At 44.2% G+C, this 25,214-nt stretch overlaps 1 protein-coding gene across 2 annotated transcripts in view; it reads right to left on the bottom strand.

The window, feature by feature from the left end:
• The window catches only part of LOC140716779 (kin of IRRE-like protein 3), a 702,588-nt gene that overhangs the window by 43,900 nt on the left and 633,474 nt on the right, over window positions 1–25,214 (bottom strand). For both annotated transcript variants that reach the window (XM_073029666.1, XM_073029667.1), the window contains exons 9-11: window positions 17,947–18,073; window positions 16,833–16,933; window positions 12,330–12,528 (exon numbers count right to left, since the gene is read on the bottom strand). In XM_073029666.1, coding sequence (XP_072885767.1) covers window positions 12,330–12,528; window positions 16,833–16,933; window positions 17,947–18,073 — 427 coding nt within the window. The remainder of the gene's footprint in view (window positions 1–12,329; window positions 12,529–16,832; window positions 16,934–17,946; window positions 18,074–25,214) is intronic.

Below are 25,214 nucleotides of genomic sequence, written 5' to 3'. Positions count from 1 at the left end.
GTTAGTGTTTACAGAGAAAGGAATGTTCTCAAAACAAACTCCGAAAGTCAGCAGATATAGCAAGTAATTAGGGAAACAAAAAATATATAGGTTTACATTTCAAGGGTAATTTATTTATTTATTGATACGGCGCAGGTTAGGCCCTTCCAGCACTTAGAGGCCTGCTACCCCAGCAACCCCACAATTCCGATTAGCCTTAACCTAATCACGGGACAATTCACAATGACCAATTAATCTGCCCGGTATGTCTTTGGACTGTGCAAAGAAACCGAGCACTTGGACAAAACCCATGCATTCCACAGGGAGGATGTATAGAAACTCCTTACAGAATGGTGCTGGAATTGAACCCGAACTCTGGAACATGCCGAACGGTAATATTTTTATTTATTTATTTATTAATTAATTTTTAGAAATTACAAGGAATAAATGTGATAATAAAATAGTAAGAGAAATAATGTTGACCCTCCCCCCTCCCCTTAACCCTCCCCCTTAACCCTTATCTAAAGAAAAGAAAGAAAAAAAAGAAAGAAAGAAGAAAAAGATTGCCGAACTGTAATATTGTCGCGCTAAATGCTACTCTACCATGGCGAAGTAATGGATGTCTATATATAACTGTAGAGGGCTGTCACGAGACCCCACTCAGCGTTGGGTCTCACTATGATGTCTTGGAAGCACTTCAGAGCAGTTCCACTCAGATAATTCCTGGAATGAAGGAATTGTCTGTGAAGAGACCATTGAGGAGAATGAGGCAAACCTCCTTGGAGATTTCAAGAAGATGAGGTGATCTCATTCACACAATAGATGCAACAAAGATGAGCAGAGTAATGTCAGAGAGTAGATTAGGCTCCTGGGTTGAGCTCCAATGGAAGAGAATAATCCAAAATCAGAGTCATAGAGCATGGAAACATTCTTATTGACCCAACTGGTCCATGTCAACTGAGATTCTTTTATTAATTTATTTACGGTACTAGTTAAAAGTCTGCAGCACATGTATATATAGCTAGGGTGCCTAAGACTTTTGTACAGTATTGTAGTAATTTTATGTATTGCACTGTACTGCTGCCACAAAATAAAAAACAAATTTCATGGTGTATGTGAGTGATGATAAACCTGATTCTGATATGGGTCTCTATTGTGGACTGAGAGAGGGAAGGAGGCCAGGAGAGGGGAATCATGGTTTGGGAAAAGGGGAAGGGGGTGGGGAGGGAGTGGGAATCACCAGAGAGACATTCTGTAATGATTAATAAATCCAATTGTTTGGAATCAAATGACCTTGCTTGGTGCCTCAGAGTTGGGTGTGAAACCTGTGCCACCCCCTACCGAAACTAGGAGTGCGAGTATAAAAAGAGCAGACTCGGGTAAAGCTGGTGTTTCTCTTGGCGGCTCAGGCACGAGGAGTGTGGGTGCGGGTGTCAGAGCCGTGTGGAAGTTGGGAGAGAGAGGATAAAAGGAGCAGATTTGGGCAAGGCCAGAAAGTGTTGGTGTCAGAGGCCTAACCTCAGCTGCAAATAAAAGAAGGGTAGGCTCAAGTGGAGTGGCCATTGTTGGAGAGTGCCCGTGACAGTGTGAAGGCTTTGGCATTGCAGGCTTTGGCGTGAACAGGCAAAGGCACAGTTAAGAAGAGGAAATCCTTTTTTTCTCTTTTGGCATAGAGTAGTCAGGATGGAATGTTCTTTCAGTCAGATGTGGTATTCAGGATACCTGATGACTACATCTGCGGGAAGTGCACCCAACTTCAGTGCCGGATGGACCGGGTCAAGGAGTTGGAGCTGGAGTTGGATGCACTTAGGATCATTTGGGAAACTGAAGATATTATAGACGAGACTTTTGAAGAGGTGGTCACATCTAGAGTACAGCCTTCAGTCAGTAGACCACCAGGAGAGATAAGGGGATTAATAAGTCAGTACAGGTTGCCCTGTGACCAATCCCCTCAGCAATAAGTATACCTCTTTAGATACTGCTGGGAGGATGACCCATCAGTCACAGCAGCAGCTGCCAGGCTGGTGTCACTATGGGTGACTCTGAGTCTCGACAGAGAAGGGTAAAAGTCAGGCAGTGTGGTAGTTATAGGGGACTCAGTCGTTAGGGGGACAGAAAGGAGGTTCTGTGGCTGCAAAAGAGACACCATGATGATATGTTGCCTCCCGGGTGCTGGGGTCCATGAGGTATCGGAGTGGCTGCAGGATATTCTCAAGGGGGAGGGTGAACAACCAGAGGTTGTGGTACATATTGGCACCAATGACATGGGCAGAATAGGGGAAGAGGTCCTACACACTAAGTATACAGAGTTAGGAAAGAGGCTGAAGAGAAGGACCTCCAAGGTTGTAATCTTGGATTACTCCCTATGCCACAGGCTAGTAAGAGTGAGGTGATAGCACAGATAAATGAGTGGCCGCCCAGATGGGGTAGAGGGCAGAGTTTCAAGCTCTTGGATCATTGAATCCTTTTCTGGAGAAGGGGTGTTTTGTAATGTGAGTATTATTAAAAGTAAGTTAATGCTAATCGGGGAGCTGTTGGTAGCAAGAGGTGGGATCTGGGGTTGGCGGGGTCTTTTACTCCCAGTATGCATTGTATATAGTTCCACCACCCATGCCGCACGGGGTACCTGGAAGCCTCTGTATTGTAAATATCATTTGCCGTCCCAGATAAAGATGCTCTTTTGGCTATCAAGTTGTCGAGTGGTCTTTTTGTAAAGTAAAAGTTACCACAGGGTGACCTGTACAAGAGGGATGGGTTGCATCGGAACTGGAGGGTAACCAATATCCTCGCTAGGAGGTTTGCTGACATTACTCTGGAGAGTTTAAACTAGTTTTGCGGGGGGCTGGGAACCCAAACTCCAGGTCAGTAAGAGAAGGATCGGACCAGAAGGTAGATGTCAGGGAAAGTATTGAAAGGCAAAATCGAAATAACTGGTGTGATGAGTCAGATAGTTTGAAGTGTGTATATTTTAATACGTGGAGTATTATGGGTAAGGGTGATGAACTTAGAGCTTAGAACATGGAACTACGATGTTGCAGGCATTATTGAAACTTGGCTGAGAAAGGGGCAGGAATGGGTGATTAATGTACCAGGTTTTCAAAGTTTTAGAAAAGATAGAGGAGGAGGTAAAAGAGGGGGTGGAGTTGCACTACCAATCAGGGACAATATCACAGCTGCACTCAGGGGAGACATAATGGAGGGGTCAGACACCGAGTCCATTTGGGTGGAACTCAGGAACAGGAAGGGTGCAATCACACTGATGGGATTGTACTACAGACCCCCCCCCCGATAGCCACCGGGACATCGAGGAACAAATATGTAATCAGATTGAGGAAATATGTAAAAATAATAGGGTTGTTGTCATGGGGGATTTCAGCTTCCCTAATATAAACTGGGGACCTTCTTAGTGCAAGGGGTTTAGTTGGGGCTGAATTTGTTAAGTGTATCCAGGAAGATTTCTTAAATCAATATGTGGACGGTCTAACGAGGGGAGGGGCTGTACTGGACCTGGTGTTGGGTAAGGAGCCTGGCCAGGTGACTGTGGGTGAGCAGTTAGGGAACAGTGACCACAACTCCTTCACTTTCAGAATCGCTATAGATATGGGCAGGTATGGTCCTCCTGGGAGAATTTTAAATTGGAGTAGGGCAAATTGCGAGGGCATTAGGCAGGAACTAAGAAGCATTAATTGGGAACACCTTTTCTCTGGCAAGTCCACACCAGACATGTGGAGGGTGTTTAAAGGGCAATTGCACAGAGTACAGGAAGGGTATGTTCCTGTTAGAAGGAAGAACGGGGATTCTAGAGAGGTGATAAGTTTAGTCAAGAAGAAAAAGGAAATGTATCTAAAGCTATGGAATTCAGGACATGAGGATTATAAAGAAGCCAGAAATGAACTAAAGAAGGGAATTAGGAAATCCAGGAGGGACCATGAAAAGTCCTTGGCAAGTAGGATTAAGGTGAATCCCAAGGCATTCCATGGATACATCAAGAGTAAAAGGATAACTAGGGAGAGGATGGGACAACTCAAGGATAAAGGGGTGAACATTTGTTTAGATGCACAGAATTTGAGTGAGGTACTTAATGAGTACTTTTTTCAGTATTTACCAAGGAAAAGAATATGAAGGACCAGGAGATCAGTGCTGAGTGTATTTTAGTGTGTTTAGAGGTCAAGGAGAAGGGTGTGTTGCGCCTCCTAATGAGTATTAAGGTGGACAAATCCCCAGCATCTAATGGGATTTACCCCAGATTATTGAAGAAACCAAGAGATGGGATTGTTGAGCCTTGACCAGTATCCTTGTGTCCTCTCTAGCTACAAGCAGGGTCCTGGAGGACTGGTGAGTGGCTAGTGTTGTACCTCTATTTAAGAAGGGAACAAACGAAAATCCTGGGATTTATAGACCAGTGAGTCTCACGTCAGGTGTAGGGAAATTGCTGGAGATAATTCTTAGGGATAGGATATATGAGCATTTGGAAGCCCATGGCCTAATTAAGGAGAGCCAGCATGGTTTTGTGTGTGGCAGGTTGTGCCTTACCAACTTCACTGAGTTTTTTGACAAGATGAGGAGAGAGATTGATGAAGGTAGGGCAGTGGTTATCTTTTGCATGGATTTTAGTAAGGGGTTTGACAAAGTCCCTCGTGGATACATGGGATCCACGGCGAATTGGCTGTTTGGATTCAGAACTGGCTTGTGCATAGAACACAGAGGGTAATGGTTGAAGGATTTATTCAAGCTGGAGGTCTGTAACTAGTGAAGTTCCACAGGGATCTGTGCTGGAACCTCTGCTGTTTGTGATAAGTCCATAACACTATAACACATAGGAGAAGAATTTGGCCATTTGCCCATTGAGTCTGCTCCACCATTTAATGATGGTTGATCCTTCTTTGTTCCCTCCTCAGCCCCATTCCCCTGCCTTCTCCCCATAACTTTTGATGCCATGTCCAATCAGGAACCTATCAATCTCTGCCTTAAGTACACCCAGTGACCTGGCCTCCACAGCTGTCTGTGGTAATAAATTCCACAAATTCACCACCCTCTGGCTGAAGAAAATTTTCCTCATCTCTAGTTTAAATGGATACCACTTTATCCTGAGGCTGTGCCCTCTTGTCCTAGACTCCCCCACCATGGGAAACATCCTTTCCACATCTACTCTGTCTAGGCCTTTCAAAACTTGAAAGGTTTCAATGAGATCCCTCCTCATCCTTCTAACGTCCAGTGAGTACAGACCCAGAGCCATCACATGTTCCTCATATGATAACCCTTTTATGCCTGGAATCAGCCTTGTGAACCTCTTCTGAATCCTCTCCAATGCCAGCACATCTTTTCTTAGATAAGGAGCCCAATACTGGTCACAATACTCAAGGCGAGGCTTCACCAGTGCCTTATAAAGCCTCAGCATCACATCCCTGCTCTTGTACTCTAGACCTCGTGAAGTGAATGCTAACATTGCATTTGCCTTCCTTACCATTGACTCAACCTCCAAGTTAACTTAAAGGGTGTTCTGCACAAGGACTCCCTAGTCTATTTGCATCTCAGATTTTTGGATTTTCTCCCTGCTTAGAAAATAGTCCTCACATTTATTTCTATACCAAAGTGCATGACCATGCATTTTCCAACATTATATTTCATTTGTCACTTTCTTGCTCATTCTCTGAATCTGTCTAAGTCCTTCTGTAGTCTACCTATTTCTGCAACACTGTTTGCCCCATCCCCTTTATCTATCCCACGTGTAATCTCCTTAAAGAATTCCAAATGGTTCATCAGGCAAAATTTCCCCTTAAGGAAACGATGCTAACTTTATCCTATCTTGTCCTGTGTCACCAAGTACTCCAGAACCTCATTCTTAACAATTGACTCCAACATCTCCCAACCACTGAGGTCCGACTAACTGGTCTATAATTTCCTTTCTGCTGCCTTCCTCCTTTCTTAAAGAATGGAGTGACATTTGCAATTTTCCAGTCCTCTGGCACCATGCCAGAGTCCAATCATTTTTGAAAGGTCATTACTAATTCCTCCACAATCTCTACTGCTACCTCTTTCAGAACCCTAGGGTGCAGTTCACCTTGTCTGGGTGACTTACCGTAAATTCCGGTGTATAAGCCGAGAATTTGGCCCTAAATTTTGGTCCTAAAATTAGGGGGTCGGCTTATACAGAGGGTGCCAACTTTGGAAAAACGAATACATGGGAGACAGGTCGTATTTATTGGCTGTTTTTGAGTCAAATTGGTTCCACTGTTGACGCATGAATTATTTGGTTTATTTAAACTCACATCTAGTGGCTGAAGCACGGAGATCAAACCATCGGGGATGACTGCAATGTCCGTATTTTCAGCTTTCAACGCTGCTTTTGTCTCACCTGACAAGTGCGCTTTGAACATGTCCCAGACAAGCAGCGACTTTTCCTTCCTGACACCTTCGGGACGTCGACACCACACCTCTTTAACCCACTTCAAGCCACCCGCTTCGTCCATCCAGCAGTGTTCTTAAGCGTAAACAACACCCCGCGGGAATTTTCTGAGCAATCTTTGTTTTTTGTCTCAACACAAGATCACGTCTATTCATAAATCAGGTGCACCAACTTTGCGTAGCTTTGCAATTTTCGCTGACCTCATGGTGTTTTTCGTCCCATTTCAACGCTTGAACTCAAATCATTCCTCTGGTAACAATGTGTCCAGACAATCGCCAGTGATTCACCCACTCTAAAGCTTTTTCTTCCAGTTCTGGCCACTGGCATGTTTACCCGCAGTCTGCACATTTCGTCTTTGGCATTTCCCTCAGCGTGTCCTCTGCCTTTCTCCACTCTCTCACTCTCTCTCATTTTCAGCAAACTTCTTAGCAGTTGCAGAATTATTCGTTCCTTTAGCAAAATCAACAACCTTCAGCTGGAAGCCAGTATCATTTCACATTTGTTTTCATCTTTTGTACATGATGGTCGCAAACTCAATACTGAGTACACGTACTGATCCCGTCACCCCATGTTATGTTTTAATGAGGTTACAATGGGCGCTAAATGGTTTCATGGGGGTTACATTTCAGAGGATTCTTTTCCATTGGAAACCTAATCCAAAATTTCTCTCCCTGCTTTATTTATTAAGAATTTGCCTATAATGCTCTACAATGTGTGGGCCTGTTATCTTAGCAGGTACTGGTTCACAAAATTTCCAGGGTCCGGATCCGGCAAAGCTGAGTACTGGCATGTGAGATCTTGTGATCGTTTCTGGTTAAATCAAAAATCTCTACAAAAGGGGTCAGCTTATACAATGGTAACATGAAAAAGTCACTTTTTTAACCTTGAAAATGGGGGGGTCGGCTTATATTCTGTGATAATAGACAATAGACAATAGGTGCAGAAGTAGACCATTCGGCCCTTCGAGCCTGCACCGCCATTTTGAGATCATGGCTGATCAACTACTATCAATACCCGGTTCCTGCCTTGTCCCCATATCCCTTGATTCCCCTATCCATAAGATACCTATCTAGCTCCTTCTTGAAAGCATCCAGAGAATTGGCCTCCACTACCTTCCGAGGCAGTGCATTCCAGACCCCCACAACTCTCTGGGAGAAGAAGTTTTTCCTTAACTCTGTCCTAAATGACCTACCCCTTATTCTCAAACCATGCCCTCTGGTACTGGACTCTCCCAGCATCTGGAACATATTTCTTGCCTCTATCTTGTCCAATCCCTTAATAATCTTATATGTTTCAATCAGATCCCCTCTCAATCTCCATAATTCCAGCGTGTACAAGCCCAGTCTCTCTAACCTCTCTGCGTAAGACAGTCCAGACATCCGAGGAATTAACCTCGTGAATCTATGCTGCACTTCCTCTACAGCCAGGATGTCCTTCCTTAACCCTGAAGACCAAAACTGTACACAATACTCCAGGTGTGGTCTCACCAGGGCCCTGTACAAATGCAAGAGGATTTCCTTGCTCTTGTACTCAATTCCCTTTGTAATAAAGGCCAACATTCCATTAGCCTTCTTCACTGCCTGCTGCACTTGCTCATTCACCTTCAGTGACTGATGACCAAGGACTCCTAGATCTCTTTGTATTTCTCCCTTACCTAACTCTACACCGTTCAGATAATAATCTGCCTTCCTGTTCTTACTCCCAAAGTGGATAACCTCATACTTATTCACATTAAACGTCATCTGCCAAGTATCTGCCCACTCACCCAGCCTATCCAAGTCACCCTGAATTCTCCTAACATCCTCATCACATGTCACACTGCCACCCAACTTAGTATCATCAGCAAATTTGCTGATGTTATTTTCAATGCCTTCATCCAAATCGTTGACGTAAATTGTAAACAGCTGTGGTCCCAATACCGAGCCCTGTGGCACCCCACTAGTCACCACCTGCCATTCTGAGAAACACCCATTCACCGCTACCCTTTGCTTTCTATCTGCCAACCAGTTTTCTATCCATGTCAATGTCTTCCCCCCGATGCCATGAGCTTTGATTTTACCCACCAATCTCCTATGTGGGACCTTATCAAATGCCTTCTGAAAATCGAGGTACACTACATCCACTGGATCTCCCCGATCTAACTTCCTGGTTACATCCTTGAAAAACTCCAACAGATTAGTCAAGCATGATTTACCCTTGGTAAATCCATGCTGGCACGGCCCAATCCTATCACTGCTATCTAGATAAGCCACTATTTCATCCTTAATAATGGACTCTAGCATCTTCCCCACCACCGATGTCAGGCTGACAGGTCGATAGTTCTCTGTTTTCTCCCTCCCTCCTTTCTTAAAAAGTGGGATAACATTAGCCATTCTCCAATCCTCAGGAACTGATCCTGAATCTAAGGAACATTGGAAAATGATTACCAAGGCATCCGCAATTTCCAGGGCCACCTCCTTTAGTACCCTAGGATGCAGACCATATGGACCTGGGGATTTGTCAGCCTTCAGTCCCATCAGTCTTGGCTTATACCCCGGAATATACGGTATGTACCTTGGGTCTTTCAGCTTTTTGAGCACCTTCTCCCTTGTGATAGTAACTGCACTCACTTCTCTTCCCTCACCCTTCAACACCAGGCCCACTGCTAGTGTCTTCCACAGTGAAGACTGATGCAAAATACTCATTTAGTTCATCTGCCATCTCCTTGTCCCCATTACTATTTCTCAGGCCTCATTTTCTAGTGGTCCTATATCCACTCTCATTTCTCTTTTATTTTTTACATACTTGAAGAAGCTTTTACTATCCACCTTGATATTATTTTCTAGCTTGCTTTCATATTTCATCTTTTCCCTCCTAATGATTCTTTTATTTGCTCTCTTTAGGTTTTTAAAAGCTTCCCAATCCTCTGTCTTACCACTAATTGTTGTGTTGTTGTATGCCCTCTCTTTTGCTTTTACATTAGTTTTGACTTCCCTTGTCAGCCATGGTTGTACTATTTTGCCATTTGAGTATTTCTTTGTTTTTGGAATACATCTATCCTGCACCTTCCTCATTTTTCCCAGAAACTCACCCCATTGCTGCTCTGCTGTCATCCCTGCCATCATCTCCTTCCAATTTACTTTGGCCAACTCCTGTCTCATACCACTGTAATTTCCCTTACTCCACTGAAATACATCTACAGCAGACTTTACTTTCTCCCTATCAAATTTCAAGTTGAACTCCATTATATTGTGATCACTGCCTCCTCAGGGTCCTTTTACCTTAAGCTCCCTAATCACCTCCAGTTCTTTCCATAACACCCCATCCAGTATAGCTGATCCCCTAGTAGGTTCAATGACAAACTGCTCTAAAATGCCATCTCATAGGCATTCAATAAACTCACTCTCTCGAGATCCATTATCAACCTGATTTTCCCAATTGACCTGCATGTTGAAATCTCCCATGACTATCACAACATTGCTCTTTTGACGCGCCTTTTCTATTTCCTGTTGTAACCCATTGTGATGTTTATAAATGACCTGGATGAAAATGTAGATGGTTGGGTTAGTAACTTTGCAGGTGATACCAAGAGTGGTGGGGTTGTGGATAGTGTAGATGACTGGCGCACAATATAGATCAGTTGCAGGTATGGGCTGAGAAATGGCTGATGGAGTTTAACCCCAACAAATGTGAGGTGTTGCACCTTGGTAGGGCTAATGCAAGGAGACAGTGCAGTGTTAAGGGCAAGGTCCTCAACAGTGTGGCTGAGCAGAGAGATCTTGGGGTGTAAGTTCTTAAAAGTGGCTACACAGGTCGATAGGGTGGTTAAGAAGGCTCATGGGATACTTGCTTTTATTAGTCGAGGCATTGAGTTCAAAAGTCACGAGGTTATGTTGCAACTTTATAAAAATCTGATTTGGCCACATCTGGAGTATTGTGTAGAGTTCTGGTTGCCCCACTATTGGAAGGATGCTAAGGCTTTGGAGAGGGAACCAGGAAAAGTTAACCAGGGTGTTGCCTGGTTTAGAGGGCATGTGTTATCATGAAAGGCTGGATAAACTTGGGTTGTTTTCTCTGGAGAATAAGTGGCTGAGGGGAGATCTGATAGAGGTTTAGAGATTATGAGAGGCATAGATAGAGTGGACAGAGAGTATTTGTTTCTCTGGTCTAATACCAGAGGGCATGCATTGAAGGTGTGAGTGGGTAGGTTCAACGGGGGTGTGAGGGGTAAGTTTTTTATTCAGAGTGGTGGATGTCTGGAATGCGCTGCCTGGTTTGGTGGTGCAGGCAAATACATTGGAGGCTTTTAAGAGATGTTTGGATAGGCACATGGATGTAAGGAAGATGGAGGGATATGGACTTGATGTAGGTAGGAGGGGTTAGTGTTTGGGTGTTTTTGATTTGCTTTTTAGTTGGCTTGGCCCAACATTGTGGGCTGAATGGCCTTATCCTGTGGTGTACCCTTCTATGTTCTACCCCCTGCCCCTGGCACTCCTTCTCTGCCACCTGACCCACACCTCTCCCACGGCACTCCACCCTCACCATTCCCAACATCCTTTGTTCCCACCAGATTTACAAACTCTCTCTCTGCTCCACGTTGACAGATACAGTAAGGTGCAAAAGTCTTAGGCACCCTCGCTATATTTATGTGCCTAAGCCTTTTGCATACTGTACTTTAGAGATACAGCACAGTAATAGTCCCTTTTGGGATGTCCTTCCCATTTACATCCATTGACCAATCAACATACTAACCCATACTAACCCGTACGTCTTCGGAATGTGGGAAGGAACTGGAGCGCCGAGACGAAACTCATGTGGGCACGGGGAGAACATACAAACTCCTTACAGACAGCGGTGGATCGCTGGTAGTGTAATAGCATTACACTAACTGTTACGCTACTGTGACACTTCACTATGCCGTCCAAGATTCCCAAAGTGAGGGTGAAGACCAAGGGTGGAAGGATAGCTAGGGGAATCACAGTAATGAAATGCCGGGTCTTCCAAATCTGGGTTTGAAATGTCATCTGGGTCACAGAGTGGAACTAGAATTGGTTGAGAGCAAGGTGATGGGTTTGAGCACAGAAGTGTGAAGTGTTTGCCGGGTAACAGCAAGGAGATTATTTAGGGAAGCCTTTGAGAAACCATTTCTCAATGTGGAGTGGGAGACAGAGAGGGTTTAGGTCAGGGGGATTGAGGCCAGAATCCAGATGCCCCAGAGTGCCAGTGGCAGAAGGATAATCTGATTGAAATATATAAAGTTATGAGAGACAAAGGTGGGGTAGACAGAGTATTTTTCCAAAGACAGAAGTGTCAAATACTCGAGGGCATGGCTTAAAGGCTAGGGTGGGGGGGAAATGTAGGAATGTAAGGGGCAAGGTTTCTATACAGAGTGTAGTCAGTACTTGGAATGGATTATCTGGGCTAGGCAGTTTGGTGAAATTTAAGAGGCTGGTAGATAGACATGTGAAGATGAATGGAATGGAGGGATATAGATGATATATGTATAAGAGGAGGACATTTTCCATCAAGATCAGTACAACATCATGGTCTGTCCAGCGCTGTGCTCATCAATGATCTATAAATAGATGATGGAGTGGAGTTGGTGAGGAAGAACAGTATGACTGACAGCAAGAAAAGTTTTGAAGAAGATGAACATTCAGAATTACAGGAATTTCCTCTGTGAGTTTCCAAGGATGTAATATTCTCGCCAAGGATGATATTGACCAGACAAGTGCTAAGAGAGTGAATAATTGCATTGAAAGCCAGTATTCATGCACTTGTAGGAAAAGGGTGGGCCAGGGCAGATTGTTAGAGACTCTTAACTGGAATAAAACTTCATGATCCTAAACGTGGATGAGACATTAAAAGTGCTAGAGGAATGGAGGGCAGACACTCTGAGATAGACTGGCCAGGTAAGATTGAAGGTAATGGGTGCAGAAGTTAATTGGTTCCTTGTGTAGCCTACCTTGTTCTTTTAGACGAATGATTTCTGTGTCCGAGCCAAAGCTGTTCCAAGCCGTGCAGTTGTAAATCGTCTGAAAGTCAGCACGCACAATGTTACTGATCGTCAGTGTTGAGATCACTCCTTCCTCCATGCTCACTGTTTCCACTGTGTAGCGTCCTGAGGTACCTGATTCCAGAATGTTCTCCTTCCAAGACCAAGCCTGGGTGTATCCAATAGAGCAAAAGGACAGATTAAGTTATCAACTGCTTTCCAAAAACATGACGCATGTCATCATCTACCAAGTTCCACAGGTGCGAGCCCATAATTCTTTTGTCACTTGCGATTATGATAGATGTTCTGTGCTTGTGAAATGCACTAGATAAATGCAAGCTCCTATCTGAGTTCAAATATCCGACTCTGACTTTCAAGACCCTTCCTGGAAAAGAATGAGAGGTCATAATAGGAGATTAGATCCCAGCATCTAAGGGGACATTCATCCTGTGCCAATGGCTAGATACCTCCACAGCCTTTTCCTCATTGTTAAGCTAACCAGTTGCCATCAGAGCTTTTGGTTAATTCTTCAAAGATCAATTAGCTCCTGTGCCTCTATGGTCTAAGGGGAAAGACATGGGTCATTCCCCATTCCAGGTGCTCTAGATTGTGCAAACCCCATACATCGACCACCTTCTCCATTTCTGAGCTGTGTAGACCGACATTCCAATAATGCATCTCCATAGATCTCTGTTGCTCCAACACTGGAGGTCATGTTTCCTGCTCGAGAAAACCTCCTCACTTTCCATATCTACGTAAAAACATGCCTCCTCCTCTTGTATTACTTGAATGGCTCAGTATGATTTGATAACTTTCCAGTGAGGCTTTTTTGAGTGCTTTGGAATGCAAATGGGGCTACATAAATGCAAAGTGTTTTTAGGTTGAGAGGTTGTGAGATGAAGACTCTCTTTCATGATGTAGAATGACCACAAGGAATGCTGTGAGAAATTATGGGTCAGGGTCATCCACTGTCCAGGGGAGATGTACACACCCAGTAGAGAGGGAAGGTGCCTTGATAGGCAAGAGATGAAATAATAAATAGAAGGCTGCTTCTAGCTGGCTGATCCACAGATGGTCGTAGCCCATGCAAAAAGGGGTAGGATATTGGCCACTATTTTAGAAACCCTGGGACTGAAGGGTTCTTCCTGTTCTCCAAGAAGTCCCTGTACACAAGCTGGGGCTGCAGGAGTACATGTAGAAACCCATCGGAAAGGAATGTGCATTGTCCATGAACAAAAAACAAATCATGGAGGAGCTTAATAATATGACTAAGGGTCCAAGGGTTGCGAGGACGTGAACGGGGAGCACTGAGCTTTCAGTGAATTAGAACATCCAGAAGGCACCAGAGCACTGAGTTCAATGTACAATGCTGGAGCACAGAGCTACACCAGCACATGATCCCGAGTTGTGCCAGAATGTGTGCTATCAGAACACTGTGGCAGAGGAGCACCATCGAGAGTACTGTGAGATGCCAGAACACTGGGAGATGTTGGACATTACATCCATGGAGGACCAGAGTACTGGGTCAAAGGTGAACAGCGTTTCATGATTTTGGGCAATTGTTAATAATATTAACTGTTAATAAGCACACACAATAATGACACCAGGCAGTTGGGAATTGGGATCCTGACCACTCTCACCCTGAAACTCATCAGTGTGAGTCAGTAACCAGTGCAGTGAAATTGAAAATTACAGCAATTTGGGAGACTGCATCATCCACTTTTATTTCCAAAATGATTTATTTTTATTTTTGTTGATCCATTGAAGCTTCTCATTGCAATAAAAAAGCCATTAGCGGGGGAACAAATTAAAAACTGAGCATCTGTATAGCTGTCAAATGCTGGTGAGTGTTCTACAAGTCTAATTACACATGGTACAGGTTACACCAGATGTTCTTCACTGGAGGTGCTGCACTGCACCCTATGTGCAGATATTACAATTCTTTTTATTTCATTAGACTTTATTTTTTGCAAGGTTAATGTCATTTTATCTGTGTTGTTGCAGTGCTGGTGGAGGGATTGCTGAGCTTCTGACTGGTTCTGGGATCTGATCTCACCAACAACAACCAGTTCTATTTTTAAAGTGCCTCTAATGCAGTGGAACGTCCTGAGCTGACTCAAGGAAGCTCCTTCAAAGAAAATTTGACTCTGAGCTATTATGAGGTAAATGACAAGATGTTTGGTGAGTTACACAGGAGGTGGAAGTGATCTCTCACAGCTTCACTGACCCATGTTCAATCCTGACCTCAGGTGCTTTAGATCATCGGGAAGGGGGAGTCAGGGAAACACACACCAGTCCTTATTGAGGGGTCAGCAGTGGAAAGGTTGAGCAGCTTCAAGTTCCTGGGTGTCAATGTCTCAGAGGATCTGTCTTGGGCCCAACATATTGATGCAATCAATCAGAAGGCACACCAGTGCTAATCTTCATTAGGACCTTGAGTAGATTTGGTATGTCAGCAGAGACTCTAGTAAGACTCTAGCAAAATTCCGGTTCTTTCACTACCTGCATAGGATTGAAAGAAGCTGCAGAAGGATGTAGGCTTAGCCAGCTCCATCATAGGCCCAAGCCTCCCCACCATTGAGGACATCTTCAAAAAGTGGTGCCTCAAGGAGGCAGCATCCATCATTAAGGACATTGCTATTATCAGGGAGGAGGTACATGATCCTAAAGACCCCACTTAACATTTTAGGAACAGCTTCTTCCCCTCTGCCATCAGATTTACAAATGGTGCATGAACCCATGAACACTACCTCACTATTCCTCTTTTCATGATTTCTTTATTTACTTTGTATTTTAAGTTATAATAATTTTTTTATGCCATGCACTGTAGCGCTGCCAGCAAACAACAAATTTCACAATAAATCTAAGTGATAATAAACCTGATTCTGATTTCTCCGGGTGCTCCAGTTTCCACCCATATCCCAAAGATGTGCTTGTTGGTTTTTTGGTTACCGTGATTTGCTCTTAGATAAATGGGTAGCTGGAGAATTGAGAATTGATGAGCTTGCAAGAGAGTGGGTGGGACAGACTGAAGTAGGGAATAGGATTGATTTGGATAGCTCTAAGAGCTTCCATAGACACAATGGACCAAATGGCTGTCTATGTTAAAGGAACAGGAGAAACTTAAAAAGGAGAGGGGGAGGTTTCAGAAAGGGTTATCATACAAGGAATGTTTCGTAGTTCTGGGTCTGTACTCATTGGTATTTAGAAGGATGAGGGGGAATCTCATTGAAACCTTTCGATGTTAAAAGGTCTAGACAGAGTGGATGTGGAGAGCATGTTTCCTATGGTGGGGGGAGTCTAGGGCACAGCTTCAGGATAGAGGGGCGTCCATTTATACAGAGATGCGGAGAAATTTCTTTGGTCAGAGGATCATGAATTTGTGGAATTTATTACCCCAGGCAACTGTAGAGGCCAAGTCGTTGGGTGTATTTAAGGCAGAGCTTGACAGGTTCTTGATTGGACATGGCATCAAAGGTTATGGGGAGAAGGCCGGGCAGTGAGACTGAGGCGAGGAAGAAAAGGATCAGCCATGATTAAATAGTGAGGTAGACTCGATCGGCCAAATGGCCTAATTCTACTCCTATGTCTTATGGTCTTAAGTTTCAGGTGTCATGTTCTGGTTGCTGATGGCATAGTCACTGATGCTGGAGAAAGTTTTTTTAATTATTTAGAGATAAAGCACAGAACAGGCCCTTCAGCCCAACAAGCCATGCCACCCAGCAGCCCCCCTCTTTAACACTAGTCACAGGACAATTTACAATGACCAATTAACCTACTAACCAGTATGTCTTTGGACTATGGGAGGACACCAGAGCACCTGGAAGAAGCACACGCAGTCACGAGGAAAACAGACAGCATCGGAATTGAACTCCAAACGCACGATGGCCCGTGCTAACTGTTACACTGCTGTGGTGCCCTAATTACCGTTCCTTTAATGCAGTGGAGTTTTGGGAGTGTCATTAGCACAGGCTGCTGAGAATCTATAATACAACAGTGACCGCATGTCAAAATTTAATTAATTGGCTGCAAAGTGTGTGGGGATATTTTGAGACGTAATGCAAGCCGTTCCACCACCACCCCCTCCCCGGACAGTAAAGTTCAGACTTTTTAATGTTATTTTACAGTAAATTTATGCTATTTTACAATTTTTTTGCATGCAGCATTAGGATCTGCATGACTTTGGCAAGGCCAGCATTTATTGCCCGTCCCTAAATGCCTTCATAAAATGGTGGAGGGCTGACTTCTTGAACAGCTGCAGTTGCTCTGGTGGTGCCCCACGCTGCCGTGGGGAGGGAGTTCTGGAATTTATACCCAATGATGATGAAGGAGGGGACATGTATAGTTCCAAGTTGGGATGGTGCAGAAGATGCAGGTGGCAGTGCTCCGTTTCCACGCACCCACTGCCCTGAAATAATCGGCAATATGGAGGGAGTGTTAACAGGCCTCTGTCTGAGTTGCCGAGTCACTCACTATTCGGTCAGGAGGAGGTGTACTGCGGATGAAGCACTTGATTTGGCCCTTCTTCCCCTGTAGAGCGTGTTGCATCTGCGTGCTGGAGATAATGGGGGGTCCTGAAATCCAAAACACAGACAAATCACACATTTAACCCATGAAAGAACATTATTAAATTAGCCCACTCATCCATTCCAGCCCTACTTGTAATACACCCTTCCCAAATGAGCAAGCAACATCAGTGCAAGCTCCACACATAATTATGTTGAATATAATTGCTGTTTATTAGTGGTCTAATTGAAATAAATTTGCATTTTAATGAATATTTTAAAGGGTAATTGCACACACAATGTGCAATGGACAAACTGGCAGCTACTCTTTCATCAGAGAAGATGTGTTGGTGGGCGGGAAGGAGTGAGGGCGGTTTCAGTTGACGGGGATGAAGTGCTGACAAGATTACAGCTCAGTACAAATTCCCAGGCTGGCATTAAAAAGCCCCACTCAGTGTTTCTGGTGATTTGCTGTTTTGTTCCACAGGAACCTAATTGCCTTCCAAGACGTCATTTAAAATCAATCTGAATGGTGAAACTTTGCTTTTATCCTTCTTCAAGGAGAACATTTGGGCTTGGTCGCAAATTGCCTAGCATCTTAAAGTGCTTTGATATTGCATCACTGCTGCTGCAAATTAACGCTGGACCAGAACCACTTTTGGGAAGTGTGTCACTGAGGGACCGCAGGTGAAAATAGCACGATACACACACTTCACTGAGCCACAGACCATCATCCAGTTCTGAGCTGATCTAAGGGTTGACCCAAACTACTTCAGTTCATGCCTGTGTCTGTTCCCATGCATCATTAGATTTGCACTGGTGTCTGTATTATCTTCAGCTGCAATTCCATGGTTGATGCCTTCTCTTGTCTCTGTAAATGTACCTGCATAACTAAGGGCACATATTGTGTGTGTGTGTGTGTGTGTGTGTGTGTGTGTGTGTGTGTGTGTGTGTGTGTGTGTGTGTGTGTGTGTGTGTGTGTGTGTGTGTGTGTGTGTGTGTGTGTGTGTGTGTGCATTAACAACCACAGTGAGGCTCAGTACACTGCCGAAGAGCAAGCTGTGAACAATCGAGTGCTTTACCGTTGACCGTCAGGCTGACTTCCCTCTCCCCGGCGCCAACTCGCGGTACAACAGCCCTGCAGACGTACTTCCCAGCGTCCTCCTGGGTGACGGCCTTCAGAACCATGGTGTTATCGTTGCTGAGAACCTAAAGGAGGCAGGGGTCAGAGGTCAGTGGTCATTAGAGCGGCATCATGTGTTATTTTCTTGTTTAATGCCTGTGGCTGCCCTCTACTCCCCCTCCGGGCCATCACCTCATCAGTGGCAGTGAGTGATACAGGAACATCAGAGCAGGAGGGGTAGCAACAGCACTCAGCCCATCGAACCTAGTCCATCATTCAGCAAGGCCATGGTCACAGCTCCTGTTTCCTTACCCTAGTCTGTCTTGACTTTCTATTCCATCGGATGGACAGTAGCTGCAGGATAATACAGGCCCATCTCCTGTGGAAGGTGTGGCAGAAAGTGACGCCATCTTAGTCTCCCCAGGGCCCATCTGTCCTTGACACTCTTTCTCAGCAAAAGCCACATTGCTGCCAGAGGTACTGGCTGATCTTCTGCCTCGGTTCAGGAGTCAGTGAGGTGTTCCAGGCCCTGCTTCAGCAGATGCACCTGGTCTATTGAGCTACCGGAGGCATCACGTGCTCATGTGACTCTTCCAGTTCCGGTCAGTTTACAGCGCGGAGAAGCTGCAGCTTCATCAGGTGGCGTGGCACCTGTCCAGAGATCCTGCGCTCTGCACTGTCAGGGGCCGGTCTGTGATCTGCCCCTCTGCTCCACGTGGGACTGGTCCATAGATCCCATTCCCAACTCCACATGTGATACCAGTCCAGAGCTCCTGCTGTCGGCTCTATGTGGAACTGCTGGGCTGTGAATCATGGCCTGGACCAGGAGAGGTGACTGAGTGGGGTCAAGGCAGTGAGGGGGTGGGGGGAGACGGTGTGGGTGTGGAGGGTGAGGGAGGGCAGAGGAGGCTGTGGAAGGGCGGGGGAGTCTGAGTGAGTCTGAGGCAGTTAAGGGAGGGTGATGGAGGTGCGGAGGCTGGGGGATGGTGAGAGGCTGAGAGAAGGGTGAGGAAATGCAAGGGATGGTGGGGGAGGGTGAAGTACTATGAGTGAGGTTGAGGTGATGTATCAAGGGGGGGTGGGGGCATGTGCCTTCACACCAGGTGTGCAGACACTAGGGTACCACAATATCTGGGAGCCTTTCAGTGTCTTTTGCCGCAGGTGGGAGTCCTGCACTGCTTTTGATTCTTTTAGTGAGAGGTGGGATCACTTGGGGGGTACCTGCCTTGGACAACCCCCCCACCCCCACATCCCTGTGCCAGTCCAGCTGATAGTCCCATGCTGTGTCACTTCTCCCACACGTCAATCTCAGGCCCTGTCTCCTGCACAGAGACCGGTGCACCACCAGCTTCTGAATTGTGACTACTCCTCCATCAACACAAGCAGGAATAACTGTTTACTGGCTGCTTGTGGGATCTTGCTGTGTGGCTGCCCGCTGTGCTTTGCACACGACAAATGTGAGTACACATGAAAGGGTTGCATCATCTGTGTGAGGTTGGTCATGTGCAAGGCAATTTGTAAGTTCAACATTATAATTCAAACTCCATAGCAGGGCATTAATGTTACATACGGTAATTATTCCTTCAACATGAATACACATGGGGAGCTATTGAGCAGCACGTCAGTTACAAAAGACAAGCAGCTAATTGACTAAAGTTGTAGTAAGCCCCTGTCAGTATTGTATCATCACTGTTATAAAGAGGTAAAGGAAACAAATGAAAGGGGTATATTTTATACAGGGCATCTCCTGATTTTAAGATGTGACAAAGAATCTTGTTTCTTTGACGGTGTGGTCACCGAAAGCTAACCAGCCAGCTTGTCTCCTGCAGTTCCATGCTGATGCCCTGATAATCCTTCACCGATCGTGATTCAGTGCCCTAGAAGGATTCCATTAAAGCTAGCTTGCTCTCAACTGAAGTATGGTGCCTCACTGATGGAGTCCCACCTTTCAAAAGGTTAAGGACAGATGCAACTTCCCACATGGGCAGCCTCAGATAGGCCTACAGACTCCTACAGACAGTGGTCAGATCTCTACCATGGGACTTAAAGCCCTTGTCTTTTGGCTCAGAGTGGAGAATGTCATTATCCTAGCTCAGGAAATTCTCTTTTATCTCTCCACTGTCCTTCCAGGCCTCCTCTGCTGCCTTGACTAGAGACAGTGCTGGAGGAGCCTCCACTCTTGAGTTTGCCCAAAAGGTCTGAGATTCTTGCTCCCTGTGAGGATAAGAGTGGGGGCTGTAGGAAGGATGAGCAACCTAACCTAGGCACCATGGTTCAAGGAGCAATTCAAGAGGTGGGGGGGGGGGGGGGGGGAAGTAGAGAACTCTAGTTGTAGTTGGGAATAGACACAATTCTCTGTCGCAAGGATTGAGAGTCCTGAAGGTGATGTTGACTACCTAGTAACCGGGACATCTCATTTGACTTGCAGAGGAATTTGTAAGTGGGAAGGAAAAGATCCAGCTTTCATGGGCCATGTGGGTACCAATGACAGAGGAAGAACAAGGAAAAAGGTTCTGCTGAGGCAATTTGAGCTAGAGACTAAATTAAAATGCAGAACCAAAAAGGTAATAATCTGTGGATTGTTACCTGAGCCACGTGCAAACTTGAACAAGTAATAGGATCAGGAAACTAAATGCTTGGCTCAAAAATTGGTGTGGAAGAAGTGGATTTCAATTTGTGGGACATTGGCACCAGTATTGGGGAAGGAGGGAGCTGTGACCGATAGAATGGGCTTCACCTGAATCGTGCTGGGACCTGGGTTCTAGTGAATTGAATAACTAGGGCTGTAGATAGGCCTTTAAACCAAATAGTTGGGGAGGGGGGTGGGTCCAACAATTTGGAAAAGTGAGGATAAAGTAAAAGGGAAGGGTAGTGCAGGAGAGGTTATGAAAGTCTCCTGAATAAAAAAAAGGACAAGAAATTTAGAAAGGGATAAGAATTTAACTTCCAGTAACATGGAGAAAAAATTGAAAACAGCAATGAATACAGGACTGAAGTTGTTATATTTGAATGCACGCAGTATACAGAATGAGGTAGATAATCTTGGAGCACAGTTAGAGTTTGACAGGTATACGTGGGCATCACAGAACAGAGGTTGAAAGAAGATCATAGTTAGGAGCTTAATTTCCAAAGATACACATTGTATCAAAAGGACAGGAAGGTAGGCAGAGGTGGTGGGTGGTTCTGTTGGTAAAAAATGAATTCAAATACTTAGAAAGAATTGACATAGGATCAGAAGATGTAGAATCCTTTTGGGTAGAGTTAATAAACTGCAAGGGCAAAAAGACCTTTAGTAGGCAGTGCTGTACCCAGGATGCGGGATACAAATTACAACGGGAGATAGAAAAGGCATGTAAAAGGGGCAATGTTGTGATGGCCATGTGGGATTTCAATATGCAGAGTGTTATATTTTGTGACTTCAAAACATCAAAACTAATTTAAAGAAAAACATGGAAGACCAATGGGTCTTAGTTTGTTCTTTACTTTAGTGGGATGTGCATGTATCACATGATGTATGCAATTCATGTATTTTTACATATAACCACAATGAATTACATAAACAACAACAAATCAAACAATATATTTACAAGATTACTCAAATATTACTGAAATATTAAGTATATAACACAAGTAGATTGGGAAAATCAGATTGGTGCTGGATCCCAAGAGAACAAATTTGTAGAATGCCAAAGAGACGGCTTTTCAGAGAAGTTGTTGGCAGAGCCCACTAGCAAAAAGGCACTTCTGGATTGGATGTTATGTAGTGAACCTGATCTGATTAGCGAGCTTAAGGTAAAGGAACTCTTAGTAGACAGTGATCATAATATGATGTAATTCACCCTGCAGCTTGAGAGGGAGATGCTAAGATCAGATGTATCGCTATTACAGTAGAATAAAGGGAATTATGGTGGCATATGAGAGAGAAGCTGGCCAAAGTTGATTGGAAGGAGACAGAGCAGCAATGCTGGGAGATTCTGGGAGTAATTTGGAAGTGCAGGATTGGTTAATACCAGAGAAGAAGAAGCATTCAAATGGAGGGATGAGGCAAACATAGCTGACAAGGTAAGTCAAAGACAACATGAAGTCAAAAGTGAAGGCATATAAAATAGCAAAAAATTAATGGGAAGCTAGAGGATTGGGAAGCTTTTAAAAACCAACAGAAGTCAACTAAAAAGCAATAAGGAGAGAAAATGTAAAAGATGAAAATAAGCTAGCAAATAATATAAAAGAATATACCAAAAGTTTTTTCAGATATATAAAGAGTAAAAGAGGTGACATCAGACAGTTGGAAAATTATGCTAGAGAGGTAGTAATGGGGGCAAAGAAGTAGTGGATAAACTCAATAAGTATTTTGTGTCAGTCTTCACTATGGAAGACACCAGCAATATGCCAGAAATTTGAGAGTATCAGGGGCAGAAGTGAGTGTAGTTGCTATTACTAAGGAGAAGATGCTTGGGATTCTGAAAGCTCTGAAGATAGATAAGTCACCTGGACCAGATGGACTACATGCCAAGGTTCTGAAAAAGGTAACTGAAGAGATTGTGGAGGCATTAGTAATATTCTTTCAAGAATCACTAGACTTTGGAATGGTTCCTGAGGACTGGAAAATTTCAAATGTCATTCCACTCTTTAATAAGCGAGACAGTTAAAAGAAAGGAAATTATAGTCCAGCTAGCCTGACTTCAGTGGTTGGGAAGATGTTGGAGGCATTTGTTAAGGATGAGGTTTCAGGGTACTTGGAAACAAATGGAAAAATAGGCAGAAGTCACCATGGTCTCCTTAAGGGGAAATCTTGACTGACAAAGCATGACTAGAAGTGTTCTGCCGGGGTCGGTGTTGGGACTGCTTCTTCTCACATTATGTATCAGTAATCTGGATGATGGAATTGATGGCGATGTTGCCAAGTTTGCAGATGATGCAAAGATAGGTGGAGGGGCACGCAGTGTTGAAGAAGTAGGGAGTCTGTTGAAGGAAATGGACATATCAGGAGGATGGGCAAAGAAGTAGCGAATGGAATATAGCAGAGAGAAATGCACAGTCAAGCATTTTGGTGAAAGGAATAAAGGTGCAGACTATTTTCTAAACTGGATGCAAATTCAGAGGTACAAAGGAACTTGGGAGCCCTACTACGGATCCCTTAAAGGTTAACTTACAGGTTGAGTCAGTGGTAAGGAAGGCAATTTCAATTTAGCATTCATATCGAGAGGACTAGAATATAAAAGCAAGGATGTAATGTTGAGGCTTTATAAGGCATTGGCTAGACTACACTTGGAGTGTTGTGAGCAGTTTTGAGTCCCTTATCTGAGAAAGTCAAAGTCCTGTCCCGAGCCTTTGTGGCTCATCAGGCTGGTGCTTATGCCGGTTTCTGTGGCGTGAAGTGACTGAGAGTACGAGACTCCCGACGCCAGTCTATCGTGAGGTTGACCCCCTGCGTTTTTTTGCCAGCACCCATTTTTCAGCTGAGTAGACTGGATATCTAAGAAAGGATGTGCTGGAATTGTAGAGGGTGCAGAGGAGGTTCATGAGAATGATCCCAGGAATGAAAAGATGAACATATAAAGAGCATTTCATGCCTCTGTGCCTGTATTTGCTGGCGTTTAGAAGACTGAGGGGGGATCTCATTGAAACCTATTGAATATTGATAAAGTGGACATGGAGAGAATGTTTCCAACAGAGATGAGAAGGGATTATTTTAGGCAGAAGATAGTGAATTTGTGGAATACATTGCCACAGACAACTGTAGAGGCCAAGTCATTAGGTATATTTAAAGTAGAGGTTGATAGGTTCTTGATTAGTAAGGGTGGCAAAGGTTATGGGGTAAAGGCCGGAGAATGGGGTTGAGAGGGATAATAAATTAGGCATGATCGAATGGTGGAGCATTGGGCTGAATGGCCTAATTCTGCTCCTATGTCTTATGGTCTTATTGTCTTGACTAACTTGTTTAACTCTTGCTTCATTTCTGATGAAGGACCCCACTCCTGAAAGGTTAACTGGTTTCTTTCTCCACAGATGCTGCCTGGCCTGCTGAGTGTTTCCAGCATTTTCTTGTTTTTATTTCAGAATTTCAGTGTCTGCATTTTCTTGGATTTTCACTTGGGCTATTCAGCTGCAGTTACATTACTAATGCATCTGAATCAGAAACTCACCCAATTATTACACACCATGGTGCCGTTCCATTAATCAGTGAATCTCCCAACTCATTATGACCCCTCTTAATGTGTGGGTTCTCATCATTAACCTAGAGACTGTCCCCATCTTCTATCAATGAGTCAGTACAGCTCCTGCCTTCAAACATTACAACAAAGTGTGAGAGAAATGGAATGCACAGTTTAGGCTCTGCAGGAACTGCAATATCACTGTTGGGGCAAGAGTTTATGGTACAACTTCTTACCAAATGTTCTTCACTCATTGAGAACCATACTCAAGTAATAGCAGTGGCTGACACAACAAATATATCAAAAGGCATATCATTGATACACAAATACTTAAAGGTGCACCCACATACAATGCACTGCAGATAATGAGCAGTGGATTTTGCTGGGGCTAAGTAAAACCAGAAGATGTTGGAAAATCTCAGCAGGTCAAGCAGCTTTTTTAGAAAAGAGAAACAGCTAATGTTTCAAGTCAAAACCCTTCATCAGAATTCAGAAAGAGAAAATGCAAGTTAGTCTATGTTGCAAAGAAGACTGCGATGTAATGTCTATTACAGGATAAATGATTAGCCAGTTATTAAGCATAGATTATTAAGCTCCTTTCTGTGTATCATGTTGCTAATGTGGGTGAGCACTGGGTGATGATCAGTGCTGACATTAGCAATCAAATCCCTAGAAAGAGGTGGTATAGGATCAGAAGATGTAGAAACATTGTGGGCAACTGCAAGGTAAAAAGACCCTGATAGGGGTTATGTACAGACCTCTGAACAGTAGACAGGATGTGGGCTACAAATTACAACAGGAGATAGAAAAGACATGTCAAAAGGACAATGTTACGATAGTCATGAGGGATTTCAATATGCAGGTAGATTGGGAAAATCAGGTTGGTGGTAATTTTGGATCCAGAGAGAGAGAATTTGTAGTATGTCTATGAGATGGCTTTTTAGAGCAGCTTGTGGTTGAGCCCAATAGGGAATCTGCTATTCTGGATTAGGTGTTGTGTAACAAACTGGATTTGATTAGGGAGCTTAAAGTAAAGGAACCCTTAGGAAGTAGTGATCATAATATGATAGAA

This window comes from Hemitrygon akajei, chromosome 26 (genome assembly GCF_048418815.1).
Source record: "Hemitrygon akajei chromosome 26, sHemAka1.3, whole genome shotgun sequence".
NCBI classification, from domain to species: Eukaryota; Metazoa; Chordata; class Chondrichthyes; order Myliobatiformes; family Dasyatidae; genus Hemitrygon; species Hemitrygon akajei.
Note: the sequence above shows the minus strand (reverse complement) of the source record. Positions and strands in the feature narration are given on the sequence as shown.